Source organism: Spinacia oleracea, chromosome 3, assembly GCF_020520425.1.
Source record: "Spinacia oleracea cultivar Varoflay chromosome 3, BTI_SOV_V1, whole genome shotgun sequence".
Taxonomy (NCBI): domain Eukaryota; kingdom Viridiplantae; phylum Streptophyta; class Magnoliopsida; order Caryophyllales; family Amaranthaceae; genus Spinacia; species Spinacia oleracea.
In genome coordinates, this window is record NC_079489.1 from 137942165 (window position 1) to 137958008 (window position 15844).

Genomic DNA, 15844 nt, shown 5'->3' on the forward strand with positions numbered 1-15844 from the left:
GAGAAGAAGGGTGATTCTAACATTACCAAGTGGTTTTTGATCCCATACCATCAAGAGTAAGTGTTAGAGATTGATCGATATTTGGTAAATAGCTATGTTATTGTTATTTTCATGCGTAAGGTTGCAATAACATTTATATATGATGCAGAAATCATTGGATTTTGTACGTGTTAGACCTACGTAGAGGTTGTGCATATATTTTCGACTCTGCGAAAGGTTCCAAACAAGAAAATAATGCATGGGGAATCTTGTGTTTGTAAGTTACTTTCATTTCTTTTTAAGTTATTTCTTTTCGTGCCGAATCAGATTCATGAAGTTTTACTCAACTTCCAGGGCATACCAAGTGTACAAGTTTAATAATGGAATTTGTCCGAATAGAACGACTACGCAGGGGTTGAAAGGCTACCCTATAAAGGTATCATGCTTACTAATTAGCTTTACTTTTTTTTGGGTAACTACTTGGATATATAATTTATGATTTGTTTCCAAATCAGTGTGCTCAACAAGTCGGCGCCCGCGAGTGTGGCTATTACGTTATGAAGTTCATGCATGAAATAGTCACGTTACACCATAACTCTGATGAGCGGTTAGATAATGTTCGTTCTTTTACCATATGTTAGTTGAACTACTAATACTAGTACTTGTACGTAGTAGAATTCTTAATTTACAAGTAGCATTACTTATCATGTTACTTAATTATTTCAGGCTTACACTCCAAGAAATGCGCCTTATACCGATGAGGAAATAGATGTGGTTCGTGAGCAATGGGCTAAGTTTTTTACAACCGAGTATTTATTTACTTAGGTTGTTTAGACACAAAGATGGAAGCGTTTATATCTTCATGGATTTGGTAAAGTTCTTTAATTTTTCCATAATTACAAGTCTGCTGGATTTGCTAATTTATTGCTTTGAATACTAATATGCTGGTCTTGCTGCTGCTGTGAATCTATTGATGTGTATGAATATTATGCTATTAATGACTGCTGCAATTCTGCTTGCTGCTGTGTGTTTCTCCTATGTTTGCTTCTGTTGCTGCTCTGTATGTAATCATTTGGCCTATTTGGGAAATTCTTCAAAGCTTGAACCAGTTTGCTGCTGCCCGTTTTAACAACTATGTTATCCACCTGATGTTGCCTAGCATAAGTTAAGCCCTTCAATACTGCTAATGCCTCAGTTTGCAGTTTACTATGAGTGTAAATACATTCACTTCCTTCATGGGTGGTCCCTTGTTCACGAACAAGAAGCCAACCAACAGCAGCTCTATCATTCTTTATTCTCTTGCTTGCTTTCCATGCACCATCAACTAGAAGTATATCTGATTGTATATTGCTTTGACCTGTCAAACAGACTCGTTGATTTCCCACTCTATGATTCTGGTCTTCTTGTCTTGTGCTGCTTCCCTGTGTATACTTTTTCCTTACAGTATTATCTGCATATAGTTTGCTATCCTGAGTTGTTCACCAATTAATGATTTGGTCTTGAAGTTACTAAAGAAAGAAAAGAAGCAACAACTGAACAAATGACCTGAATCTATATTGTATAAAGCAGTTCAGTTCATGTGTACCTGTAGGTTCAAAATTCGCAGAAGCAACAACTGAACAAATGACCTGTATACCTGTAGGTTCAAAATTCGCAAAGCTGAACAAATGATCCTGAATCTATATTGTATAAAGCTAGATTACTTAGACTGTATACATGTAGCTTCAAAATATCTTTCATTGCCTACTCCAACTCCATCTTAAACAAAATCCTCATACAAACTGATGATAAAGATAGTGCTAATAGAAGTGGAGAAAATTAATGTGTGTCCTGGTTAATATTTGGAATTGTTTCACTTAAACGTCTGTCACTTTCTAGGAATCAGCAGATCGACAATATGTTTATTTAACCTGGCGGTGTTAGTTCCTGAGACATGGATGATTATCAGGAATTTCCATGAAATCCAAGCATACATCTGTGCATCTAAAAATATAGACACTTATTCTGATTTTAGCATTAAGAACTAAGTGAAAGAACACAATTTAGAGCTAAAATGACATTTTCGCTCCCAACTTTGAACTAAACAACCTAAGGATTCATTTGATTCTTATTACATGACTAATATGCATTATTTTAACTTTCTAAAACTCATTCGAATCTATTTATGCACATTTAAGGCTCATTGGGTCGTTATAGGTCATGTTTAGAGCTAAAATGACATTTCCGCTCTCAACTTTGAAGTAAAGAACCTAAGGACTCATTTGATTCTTATTACATGACTAATATGCATATTGTTAACTTTCTAAAACTCATTCTAATCTACGTATGCACATTTAAGGCTCATTGGGTCGTTATAAGTCATATTTAGAGCTAAAATGACATTTCCGCTCCCAACTTTGAACTAAAGAACCTAAGGACTCATTTGATTCTTATTACATGACTAATTTGCATAGTTTTAACTTTCTAAAACTCATTCGAATCTATTTATGCACATTTAAGGCTCATTAGGTCGTTATAGGTCATGTTTAGAGCTAAAATGACATTTCCGCTCCCAACTTTGAACTAAAGAACCTAAGGACTCATTTGATTCTTATTACATGACTAATATGCATAGTTTTAACTTTCTAAAACTCATTCGAATCTATTTATGCACATTTAAGGCTCATTAGGTCGTTATAGGTCATGTTTAGAGCTAAAATGACATTTCCGCTCTCAACTTTGAACTAAAGAACCTAAGGACTCATTTGATTCTTATTACATGACTAATATTCATATTGTTAACTTTCTAAAACTCATTCTAATCTACGTATGCACATTTAAGGCTCATTGGGTCGTTATAGGTCATATTTAGAGCTAAAATGACATTTCCGCTCCCAACTTTGAACTAAAGAACCTAAGGACTCATTTGATTCTTATTACATGACTAATATGCATAGTTTTAACTTTCTAAAACTCATTCAAATCTATTTATACACATTTAAGGCTCATTGGGTCGTTATAGGTCATGTTTAGAGCTAAAATGACATTTCCGCTCTCAACTTTGAACTAAAGAACCTAAGGACTCATTTGATTGTTATTACATGACTAATATGCATATTGTTAACTTTCTAAAACTCATTCTAATCTACGTATGCACATTTAAGGCTCATTGGGTCGTTATAGGTCATATTTAGAGCTAAAATGACATTTCCGCTCCCAACTTTGAACTAAAGAACCTAAGGATTCATATGATTCTTATTACATGACTAATATGCATTATTTTAACTTTCTAAAACTCATTCGAATCTATTTATGCACATTTAAGACTCATTAGGTCGTTATAGGTCATGTTTATAACTAAAGAACCTAAGGACTCATTTGATTCTTATTACATGATTAATATGCATTAGATCTGTCTAAATTAGAGTTGTTTCACCAACTAATCTTGGTTTGACAGGCATCAGCTTTCCCGGACACTTGAATGCTCACAGAGCAATTAGAATTACACGTTTATTTGCATGGTTCTCAACAACGTACTTAATTATCTCTATAGTCTGCAACTATATCTTTTAATTTTATGCTTCAATGGAATGTAAAGACAATATCGTGAGTGTAAACTTTGGTACTCATATATATTTTCCTTCCATGCAACTTGCAGGCTAGGGATCGAGTCGATTGGAAGAAATTCAACACGACCTTAATTAAGGTTTGTAATGCATGATCTAAAGGGACCTAAGTGGCTGGATTAGAGACATTTGTTAGATTAGCTCTCTAGCCTTTTGTCTTTAGTTGTTAATATTAGTTGTAATTTGTTAGACTAGCTAGGTGTTCAAAAATTGTAAACGTACGTACTATATATACGCTTTGCTCTGTTGGGTTAATATAAATGAAGTTAATGTAATGATTTATTTATCAAAGATAAGCAGATTCATACCTTTGCTATTTTGGTGTTGATTGGGTACAGGTTTCAATACTCAATGGAGTATATATCTAGTTGTGGTTATTGCCGCCTATTTTATATTTTAAAAGAATTTGGAAAAAAAAAATTAATGTTGTTGAAGGGGGCTTTTAATGTACGCCTCAACAACATATGAATTTATGGCGCCAATGTACAGGTATTGGCGCAAAAATACAGGTCTTTTGAGGGGGGCATTTAAGAAGTGAGCCTCAACAGAGGAGGCTGTTGAGGCGGGCTTCTGTAAAGCCCCCCACAACAGGTCCTTATTTTTCGCTTATCTATAGAGGTTGTTGAGGCGGGCTTTTGAAAGCCCCCCACAACAGATCACCTGTTGAGGCGAACAAAGCCCGCCTCAACAGATCACTGAGCTGTTGAAGCTACGTCTGTCGCAGCGGGCCTTGTTCGCCTCAATAAACCCAAAATGCCCCCCTCAACAGGTATTTTTTCCACTAGTGTAATTTGCATCTATGATATTACTCTTGCTATTGTGTTAATTGATTGAGAAACTTCTCCCTTTAGGGAAAGATTTTCGTAATCAGTTAATGCAAAAAAAGAAAGACCTTAGCTTAGAAGAGCTTGTAGGTCACCTGAAAATTGAGGAGGAGAACCGTATTAAGGATAACGGTCAATCTATGTTTTATGGTTCCGCTAAGGCTAACCTTGTAGAATCCAAGCATTATACCAATTTTGATTAGTTTAAGGGAAAGGGTAACCCTTTCAAGCCTCAAAGGAAAATTCAGAAGTATAAGTTTAAGGGGAATTGTTTTGAATGTGGGAAGGCTGGTCGCAAACAAGTCTAAGGTGCAGGTCCAAGAAGAAGTCGGATCAGAATCAAGCTAATCTTGCTGAAGCTACTAGTGCTTCTGATCCTAACCATTTTGTTGCTATTGTTTCATAAGCTAACTTGACAGGTAATGTTGTTGAATGGATCGTTGAGACATAGGTAAGTGTAACAGCCCAGATTTTTAAGCAACTCTTAATATGATATTAAGAGTAATTATCGTCTTAAACATGTTATTAGAAGTATTCTTAAACCTAATTTGATATTAAGATATTTAAATAATTGGTGAATAAATTTGAATTTTTAATGTTATCTCTTAAGTTAGTTTTCAAGTTTACTTGAAGATAAATTTTGGAACTTGACTCGTTTAAAGATCTGAAATTTTGTTATTCTCAGGAAAATGGTTGAACTCCGAGGATTATTTATGAAATTTAAGTTCTTTGACAATTCAAATATTTTTCTTAAATTGTTTTTTTCCTAATATTTAAAAATTAGTTTGATAAGGAAACTTATTTAAATAATTAAAATTATTTATATTCAAGCTAATATACTTTCTAGCTTAATTATTGTTAATTTTGTTTCTAAATATGATTATTGTTAATAAATTCCAATTTTCTCATTTCTACATTTGCCAAGTGTCCCACATAAGTTCCCTTAGTGTTAAAATACCTAGAAGCTTCCATTTTCTTTTGACTAAGAAACAATACTCATAAATTAAGAGGAACCCCCCCCCCCAAGCTTTCTCTCTCCTCCTCATTCACGATCCCCCTCTCTCTTTCCACCTTCCCTCTACTTGTTCCTCTGCTCTACAATGCCGCACCACCACTGTACCACGTCACTGCTCCCCTACCTCCTATTCTCGTCGGTCAGCGCTAATACGGTTGTTGTCGGTGATTTGTGGTGTTGATTCGCGACTGTTCTTCCCTCTCGTCTCCTTCCCTCTCTCGTCCAAGCTGCGTGACGCCGCCGCCGGTGGTAGCTGCAAAAACCACCCATCTTGATTCTCTCTTCAATTTGTAAATATAGTTGAACTCTTTTGTCAATTGTATTTAATTAAAACCCCCAAATTGAAGAAATCCTAACCCTCTTCTTTGATTTTTCCTCTCTTATTGTGGCGCATCGGCCCTTCTACCGCCGCCTTCCCTTCGCTGCAGCGTGCGGCGACTCTGCTCCCCAGCCGCCGTTGCTGCTGTTGTTGTTGTTGTTCCCGATCTTGTTTTTGCTGAATTCCTTTCTGGCTCTTCCATTTAAATTTAAGGCTATACTTCAACTCCTTTCTGGTTTATTTTAGTTTAGCCCAATTAGATTGAAATGGTTATTGAAAATCAATTTGTCATTAGTTAATTATTTTGATTTTATGAAAATAATTTCAGTAGTTTAATTAAGTGATTTCGATTATGTAATTGATCAATTCAAGATATTATTTTGATGTTGAAAGGGTTCTCTAAATCCTAACACTTATAAAGCTTCACACTTTAATTACTATTCACACAATAGTGAATTACCTGTATTGCCCCCAATTTCCTTCATATTTTTTTTTGTCTTTTCCTTAATAATAGTGTACTTACGTTTATAACCTTTGGCTTATTGATGTTGACACGTTTTCTCTTTCTTTGGGATGACTAGATGAGATATTCACCTCCTCAACCCCTTTCATTTTTGAACCAAGCCCTCATCTATTGCATTTCACAAATTATATTTTTTTTTTAATTCTAGGGGTAACAACATAAATTGTGTTTATTATATTTGACTTTTCTAAAATGTGTTAAGACTTTTAGAAAACATGATTATAAAGTGTGGATACGATTTGCAGGCCTGATTCTTTGTTTGGCTCAGGTCTCGGGATATGTTTATGGCATGGACTTGTTATCAAATTTCAGAAAACATGGGCATTGTTTTTCTCGCGCTTATGCTCTGTATTACAATGATATTTTCATAAAATGATTCAGGAGTTTTTTTTTTTATTCAATGATGGTTAATGTTTGGGACATAGAAATAAATGATAACTGATGTGGAATAAAATACAGTGTGTATACAATATCAAGGTAATGTGAACACATTTGCCAAAAAAAAAAGGTAATGTGAACACTATTCAAATTACTTTTCCATTGATTGTTAAAACTTTGTTAATATTTAGGTTTCTTGACCAAAATATTTTAGCAGAAGGTAGCATTAGCACAATCTGTGGATGGCAGCAAGATTCAAATGCAATCCTTGGATTTTGAGATTGCTGATGCCCGTGAAGAAAATAATTCCCATGCTAAAGCAAGACCATGGACCTCTTCTCAAAGGCATGCTCGTACAAACAATGGTGTTTTACCTCCATCTTCTCAGAGCTATAGTATTTCCACTTCCTTTTGAGAAATGGTAGACGCTTAAATTTTGGTATACCACACTCAAGGACGCGACCTTATTACTATAATCACATGCTTTTTCGACTTATTGTTAGTTTTCATTTGACCAGTTGTAAAATTTATGGCCTTTCTCATTGAATAGTTTGATTAACACAATGTACTCATAAATTTTTCCTTAGAAACACGTTGCTAATGTTTATTGTAAACATATTATGATTTTGTATTATCAATTATATGCAAATCGAACTTTTTTTATTTTGAATTTACCATAATTTTTTAAATATCGATCTTTTACGCAATATTTCTACAAAATAATTTTGTATACCTTGGGGGATCGTGCGCGCTAGCGCACGGTCCAACAACTAGTAGAAAACAAAATTAAGAACTCCAATATTGATTTATGATTTAAACAAACATTTTAATTATGATTTCAAACACTTACTATGTTAGGAAATCCATCCAATTTTATTAAAAGAAAATCAAGTTTTATGGATAATTTTAAAATGAATTTCAAAATATCATTAAAAATAATTCTCAAAGAATTGAATTAGGTTTAGTGTTATTTGAAGTGAAATAAGAAGGATTTATTTGAAAAAGTTCCAAGAAGGGTTCAAAACTTCAAATTAGTCATAATTCGATTTAAGTGAATGTTTTATTGATTAATGTCTTTATTATCGAGGCCAATTATTGGAAGATGAATAAGGAGAATAGAGTTAAGAAGTCTAAGTGGAGATCAATGATAGAATATGTATCTCTTGCCGTTTATATGTGCTAGTCATTCAAGGTACACATTGTCCAACTTTTTTCAATGTTTGAAATTATATTTTGTGTTTAATTTCTATATGTATATGTATGAATTCTAAATTGTGATTTGAAAATTGAATCGTTTTTTGCAAACTGAATTTTGTTTTCCGAATTGAATGGTGCTTGCAAATTTAAATCTTTCTTTGAAAATGAATTGTAATGCTAATAAGAATCTTGATTTGATTAAATGAATGTTAATAGCATTTTCTAAATTCAAGTGAGAAATAGTTTGAGTTTGAAATATTTAGAAGAGAGCTAAGAATGTTGGTTCTAGGTATTGAATCTATCAAGAGTACTTTGGGTTGAATAATGGAAATAGATAACGACAAGGTTAATCATGAAGTATGAAAATGAGTTAAAATTGTCTAAGAAGAGGTATGTAAATAAGAGGATTATAAATGAGTATGCTAGTGGTAATTCATCAAGAGGTCACGAGGTTGCATCGAGTATTAATAATGAATAAATCAAAAGGTTAGAACTAAGGAATTAAACTATATTGAGTATGTAACTAGAAAGCGTGTTTTAACTTATTTCTTAAAGGCGATATTTCTTTTAGAAGATATTTTACAAATTCTTTATAAAACCACTTCTAATTGAGTTTTCTAAAAAGTCAAACATATTTTTTAAATCGTGAATTACAAATTAAGAATAGTTTTAAATGTCGATAAGGATCTCTAAAGAGCATATTTATTTGAACAACGATTATTAAAATGTATCTTAGCGTGATCATTTTTTATTAAATGATAATGATTTTATAAAGAAAAATAGTTTTTCAATTAAGTTTCACAAAAGGATTTTGATTTAAAGAATGACGGAATAATTTTTACGAATTTAAATAATTTGAAAATGTGTCTAAATTAAGGTGTATTTGAAACTAGTAATTTTAAAAGAAACCTATAGTTATTTCCTTATACAACAAAGATTTTTTTGATATAAAGAATTGTTCAAATGTTTTCTAAAATACATTTCAGGCACACTAAGTTATAAAAGAATGAATTCGGATTTGAGAAAAGTATAAGCTATTAATAACTTTAGGTCTTAAATGAATGTCACTCACTAACAGTCAATTGTCAGCCAATGGTTTAAGAGTATGTCCAAGGATGAAGAGTGACATATGCTAAGTTAATGAGAATAGTTGAGAAGAGTTTTCATGTCTTAACTAGATCATTACGGTTTGAGTAAGTATAAGTGCAAAGTGTCAAACAAGTCGTGAGTTTGATATTAAAATTGGGTTAAGAAGTCATATGAGAAAGAATTTGAGTTGAACTATAATGAGGAAGAAGCTAATACATGAATAAGGGAATGCGAATAAGTTTTTCAACGAATTAAAATAAATTTGGTAATAAAATGCCTAAGTAGGGGAAAGTAGCTGTGTATGTGTTGCGTGGTGCTCACATTCATCAGTGATAAACAACATTTGAATCGAGCGTGGTGCCCTTAGGACGCGTCCTGAAAGTCTTGCAAGTATATGGTAAACAAGAGGGTGACGACCCCCACCGTATAGAGACAGTTGGTTATGGTGACCCCTCTCTATTTGTGTTCACTTTCCCCAAATGCTAAAACTATATTGCTGAGATTGAATTGTATATTTTTTGCATTGAATTATGAATTTTCCTATGAATATCTATATTTTCATTTTGAATCATGTTAAAGAGAATTTTATGAAGAAAATTATATGTCTTTGGCAATGTTGTGTCAATGAGTTTTCCATTGAGTTATGAAATTATGTCGAATATGCATTGTGAGTTTGAATTGTGTTATGAGAATTTTATGTAGAAAGTTATAAGACTTTGGCATATTGAGTTGTGAAAATATATATAACGAGTTTCAACTTGTGGCATCAATTACGGTTTGGGGGAAGTTACATTTGGAAAAAAATATTGGGTTATGGTTAAGAGTAGTTGTTGAATAAGGTTATGATTAAAAGTGACTAAGAGTATGAGAATACTTAGATGAATCTAAGTTGTGAGCTTAATTATTGGTATTATGGTGAATTTAGAAACTTCGTGTGGCGGTAAGTAAAGTATGAAGCTTTTGCGAGTAATGTTATTGTATTGTTTTCCAAATTTTTGTTTGAATAATAAGGATTCGTGGAATAAATTTCAAAGAAGTTGTAACGTTTTATCAAGTAATTCTTTCCAAGTGTGTTTAATAAGTTAAATTGAATTTCAAACTAAAACATTAAAACTAAAACCTAAAACTATTTTGAGCCACCTATCAAATGCATTTCAGGTTAGATGTGTGTACTCAGATTTCCGCTAATTTTGTTCTATGAACCTGTCCCGGTGGGGGCAAAGTTAAAATGTTTTGCAGGTAGCAAGAGTCGAGTCTCAGTTTAGGTTCCAGGTTCATAGAGTCCTCCGATCCAGGGGCCTTACATGTCCAAGGTTGGATTATGGATTCGCCAAATGCAATTAAGTTTTCTAGAGTTTATTAATGGGATGTATAATTTCTTCTTAAAGCTTTGGGTTTATAATTTGTACGTGGATTGTGTATCCGTATTAGAGTTGTAGTTAAGTTAAGTTGTTTGGGTTAAGTTTAAGTGTGCTTAGAAGTAGCTCATTAAGTGTGAGGTGTTACAGTGACACCCTAGTGATGTTTTGGGAAATGTTATATGTTGGAATGATGTAATTGAAGCAGGTGAAAGAAAATCTGACGTAATTTCCTAAACTATATTTTTAGGTTGTCCATATTAAGGGGAAGTGTTGCCGAAATTTTTAATAACTTAATTGGTGTCGTTAAGATAGGCTAAGCCTGTGGTTAAAACTTTAAAGTTGTTTGAGGAGTTAAGTTTGTTTAGCAGGGTTAATTGTATTTTGCAAGCAGCTCGTTAAGGGCGGGTTGTTACAGTAAGAGTTATTCATAATACAAGTTCAAAGTGGCGTCGCACAAAAGGAGGCTTCAGAGAGAGCTGAAGTTGGCGAAGAGACATGCCCTAGGCTTCTTAAAGCTCTTGAACTAAGCCGATGCCTTTTTTTGAAGTATGCCCCCTTTTTTGTGTGTGTGTGTGTGTTTAGACATAGATTGTAGTGTTGGAAGCATAAATTTTATGCACTAAATTTTCAATTCATTTAATTCCTTCAAAAGTCTGCTTATGGCAACTTTAAAATGTTCAAATATCAAGGGTGGAGAGAGAGTTTGTCTAGGCTACTGTATCTATTGTATCTATTCTGGACTTAGATGATTTTCCGTGTAATAAGACTGAATATGCCCTATCAAGCAGGATATAATATGTAGAGACTATAACATGATTATGGAATTATGTTAGCACCTGCAAATCCTTTATTCTATGTAATGAAATTTTGATTTTTCGTTGTGATATATTAGTTGTAACACAATTTTAAGTTTTTTAATAATTTTGCACGCATTAATTGCTTGCATATAAAACTAGTAATACTATGTAATATGATATAGCTTTGTGGCAAAAACTTCAATTTTTAAACTTGGGGTCGTATGAGGTTAGAGAGTGACACGTAACACATAAGTGTGCTTATGAACGTTTTTTAAGATATAGTATAGATAGATGTTGTGACATTTTAACAATGGTGCAATCAGTCTATGGAGTTCCCCAAGGATTAACACTATATATGGTTATATTCTAGCTTAATTTAAGAGTGATACAAAAACTAAAAATAAAAACTAAATAGCAGCGTTCCCACATTTGAGAGCATTTGGAGGGATGTCATACTCTGTGGTGAGGCTGGTTTCATCATTCCACACCCTCAGATAAACTTGCTGCCCTAAGTACTGTCTATGCCATATTGCTGATCTCAAATTCCACATTCCCTTGTTATCAAGTGATCCTAACACTGCTGTCCATGAGTTTCTAAACACCTGGTGTCGCGGTTAATCAAATAAAATCAAGTCATTTGAAATTCAGAGTAACATATACAAATCAGAAATAACAATATTTTACATGATAACATTTTGGTGAAGTATATAATAGTGAGAATTTACTGTTAAATTTTCATACTTTGGACACATATTCCAAGGCGTAAAGAACTTTCAGAAAACGGAGGTAGTATATTTTACCTGGACGGTACTTCTTGAGACAGCGTCAACCAAATTGTATTCTGATCTTCTTTTCGGAGTCCATTCACTTGATCCAAACCTGAAAGATTTGTATTAGACTCATGCTATGCAGAGTTTAGAGTTTAGGTCATGTTCTGTTGAGCTGAATTTTACTGAACTAAACTAAACTGAAAAGTCTTGAAATTCACCAAAAAGAACAAGACTTATATCCCATGAGTTGTAGTGAGATCTTGTACCAAATTGTTAAGAACAGAGAGATATAGTAGCTTACCCGACCACAAAAACGTTATAGCCATCAAGATGCCAAGATTGGGTGGTGGCCTCGTTGTTTTGGAAGATGATTTCTACAAAATCATGAAGAGCCAAGCCATAAACTATGGTGCCTTGGGTCATAGGACCAGGTGTGGGTTTATCCCTACTCGTGTTAAGGTCGAACACACCAGGAATGTTATAATAGTCTGCAAGCTTCAATGGTGTGGTTGGGTTCACGTACGAAACATTGTTTACTCCGTACTGCAACTTTCCATTGATCTTCTCAGCTGAATTTCCCAAAACAAGTGTTCTTGTTATGTTTATTTCCCCATATCGGAATGATCCCTGGGGGTTCGGCCTTGCAGCATTGGCGGTAAGATTCCTTCTGTTAAGTTAGGAAAAAAATCATGGTTAGTTTATATTGTACTTCATACGTGGTCCGGTCTGGTCTGATATTTTCTGTGATTACTTTTTTGTTTTTTCTGGTCTAGTCTAATGTGACCTGATTTTTCTTGTCTAATCTAATACTAACTCCGTTTTAAAATGATCTTTACGGTTACTATTTGCACAAATATTAAGATACAATAGTAAAAGTGTGCAAAAATATGGGTGGATATAATAAAATATGAAAAAAGTATGCTATATGGGTAAAAATGTGGGTGAGTGTAAAGAAAAAATAAATAAAGTATGGCGTTATAGGGTTAAAATAGTAAATTTTCATGTCCAAAAATAGAATAAAGCAAAGTGTACATAACATTATAAAACGGACTAAAACTGAAAGTACAAAAATCATTTTGAAACGGAGATAGTAAGTCATAAAAATAAGAATAAGGTGAAGAAAACAAAGTAGTACGTGATACCTGAAAGTTCTAGCTTGTTTCATGGAGCCGTGCACCTCAAAAGCAGGGGCGCTAGGCAAAGGACCGGTAGCAGTAATAATCGAACCATCATAATGGAGGGTTGCAGTGGTACTGAGAATTGGCCTCGTGAAACGAGTGGATGCAACAATGTAATAGTCTTTGATTACACCATTAAGAGTTACCAAGAAAGTTAAGGATTGGCCTGGATGAACATCAAGTGATTCGTATGTTTCTTGTAGGACATGAGAACCCTCAACCTCGACAAGCTTCATTGTATGATCCTGAATCCTAACGTTGATTGAAGTCATGATCCCTACATTCGCAACACGAAACAAGTAGGTTTTTCCTGCTTGACCAGTGTAGACTCTATCAGTACTGAAGTTTTGTAGGCCGTTAATAAGTAGGCCATCAGGCATTGGCATTCCATATCCATTGTCTAGCCTCTTTTGGAGTACCTGTGTGATAAGTGATAACATTCAAATAAGTATTCGTTCTATTCGACTTATTTTATCTGAACTTATATAAGTACTTATCTAAATTGGGAAAAAATTATTTGAAACAAAGTTATTTGTAAAGATGACCGTGGGCCGGGCCGGGTCGTGCTTCGGGTCGTGGGCCTAACCGGGCCGGGGCCACGCCAGGCCCACGTTGTTTCGTGTCATGCCGTGCCGGGCCGGGCCGAAAGGTTAAAAAAAGGGCCCGGCCCAAGCCCACGGGCTTTCGTGCCGTGTCGGGTCGGCCCGTCGTGCCTAAGACTAATTTTGCTAAATTTAGCGTGCTTTGTCGAGTTGTGTCGTGCTTTTTCCAAAAAATTAAGACCCATGACCCACGACTTCGTGCCCGTGTCGGACCGTGCTTTTTTCATGGCCGGTCGGGTCGGACTTCGGGCCGGCCCGGCCCACAGCCATCTTTAGTTATTTGTTTGTGAAAATATAGTAAAAAAAATTGTCTAAAGTAACTTATTTGTGTGTAAAAATGTATGAAAAATCTTATTTTTTTTGAAATTATCATTAACTTAACTTAACTTATCTGAACTTATAAGTCAAACAGAATAGAGGCCTAAATAAATTAGGGTCGGTTTGTTTCAAAGGAAAATGATTTTCCGTAGAAAAGATGGAAAAAAAGTTTTCGTTTGTTTGTTTCCTTACGAGAAAAGTTGTAAAGAAAAATATCATAGGCAGATCTTAATGTTGCACATTTTAGATTTGGGAGTTTGGGATGGTTCAAAAAAATTTAGGAATCGAACCTTGTGGTCAGTTTTGTACCAGTCTCCAATAAGTAGAGTGTGTTCACCAGCTGGTTCAGGATAAGGAAGAGCAATGACAGATCTTCTGTAAACATTGATGGAACCAAAACCACCGGAAACACGGTGCATCAATGTGAAAGGAAAGTACATGTATGTACCAATTTGATCCTTGACTTGCATCGTGTACGTGTAGTTACTCCTTGGAGGAATAGGACAGTTGGTTCCGAGTACCCCATCTTGCCACGAGTTCTTCCTCTGCCAAATTCCGTTCCTATAGATTGAATAAATAACATAATACATAATTGATTTTTAGAGTCGGGTGATTGGATAAATAATGTATGTACGTACTAAAAGAAATTAAGGGAATTAAACTAACCATGTCATTAGAAATGGGTCGTCCAAATCATTAATAATAGTGATGATGAGATTGTCATTGGTGTTGACACCAATTGTTGGACCCGGAAATTGCCCATTTATAAGAATTCCCTGCAATGAAGGCAAAGAAGGAGACAAATATTAATATATATTTTGCATACGTATAGTTGTAAACGCGTATAAATGAAATTGGAGGTGCGTGTATGTTATTTAAGCAACCGTACCCTTTGAGGAGGGAAATTCCCCGGATATATTGTTGCGTATGTAATTCTCCAAGTGAGATATACATACGGACTTTCTGCTTGAATTCCGAAAATACTCGACAAAGCTAAACTTCCGAGGAATAAAGACAGGACCGATACATGTCCCATTTGATGAGGCGGGATTGATCAATTGTTCTAATAAATCTAAGCTAGTAAGAACAAGAAGAAGCAAACAATTAATCAAGAATTGTATTAGAAATAATCAAGTAACAACATTCATGTCTAAAAGTGTGTTGAAATAAGCATCAAATGCAATGTACATTGTCGTCCTGACAACTATAGTACTTTGTACACACTTACACGAAGCCATGCCTAGTCTATGTGACATGTTTACACCGCCAAAACTCTTATATCTTAATGTAACATGTACATTAATATGATAGTAATGACTACTTAACTAAAATGTAAAAGCATAAGTAGTTAAGTACCTTATTATTATAGGAGAATAGTTGGATCAATCTCCTTGTTTGTAAAGGAGGGAGGAGATTATATATGGGAATACAAATGAAGATACAAGTATGTAGTTACCGGGAACTCTCCTAGACAAATTTAATGGCCAGCAATCCATAGAGTCGATCAAAAGCCGTACTTCATGGTTTTGATAAAGTCGGCAATGCTTAAAAAATTATAAAAACTTTGTTGCTTGTAGTGTTGTTTACTCACTAAAAATATGTGCGCATCGATCAACTTGGGTTAAAGTCGTAGTTTGAAGCTTGCCAAATTTACATTTTTTTAACATTTGTTGTGGCTTTGTGCGAAGCGAGAGCAGCGGATCGAGTTGAGGACGGATCTTTAAAGAAATTAAAACCCATATATATCAATCCTTTATTTTATATCTCAGCAGCATTAATGTCTCACATGGTAGTCGTCAACTATAGAGAAAGGACGCAGGAAAGAATGGAAGGCAATTGGGTTGAGTATTTTTTGTGCTAGATTCATTGGAGGTGTGATGGTTAGTTGG

General features: G+C 34.4%; 1 protein-coding gene and 1 long non-coding RNA gene across 3 annotated transcripts; one reads left to right on the forward strand and one right to left on the reverse strand.

The window, feature by feature from the left end:
- Positions 1 to 302: 302 nt before the first annotated feature.
- Positions 303 to 1324, forward strand: LOC130469436 (uncharacterized). Its single transcript, XR_008929972.1, has 3 exons — positions 303 to 345; positions 495 to 596; positions 706 to 1324. It is a non-coding gene; the product is annotated as an uncharacterized lncRNA (long non-coding RNA).
- Positions 1325 to 11323: 9999 nt separating this feature from the next.
- LOC110778057 (L-ascorbate oxidase homolog) lies at positions 11324 to 15646 on the reverse strand. 2 transcript variants are annotated; one of them, XM_021982617.2, is made up of 8 exons: positions 15312 to 15646; positions 14845 to 15027; positions 14622 to 14731; positions 14246 to 14516; positions 13000 to 13454; positions 12159 to 12524; positions 11888 to 11966; positions 11324 to 11689 (listed from the first exon to the last, which is right to left on the reverse strand). In XM_021982617.2, exons 2-8 carry the CDS (start codon positions 14989 to 14991, stop codon positions 11495 to 11497), a joined length of 1623 nt encoding a protein of 540 aa, XP_021838309.1. In that variant the 5' UTR covers positions 14992 to 15027; positions 15312 to 15646; the 3' UTR covers positions 11324 to 11494. The 2 variants fall into 2 exon arrangements, with proteins under 2 accessions (XP_021838309.1, XP_021838308.1); XM_021982616.2 differs by having other exon boundaries at positions 14845 to 15032.
- Positions 15647 to 15844: the final 198 nt, after the last annotated feature.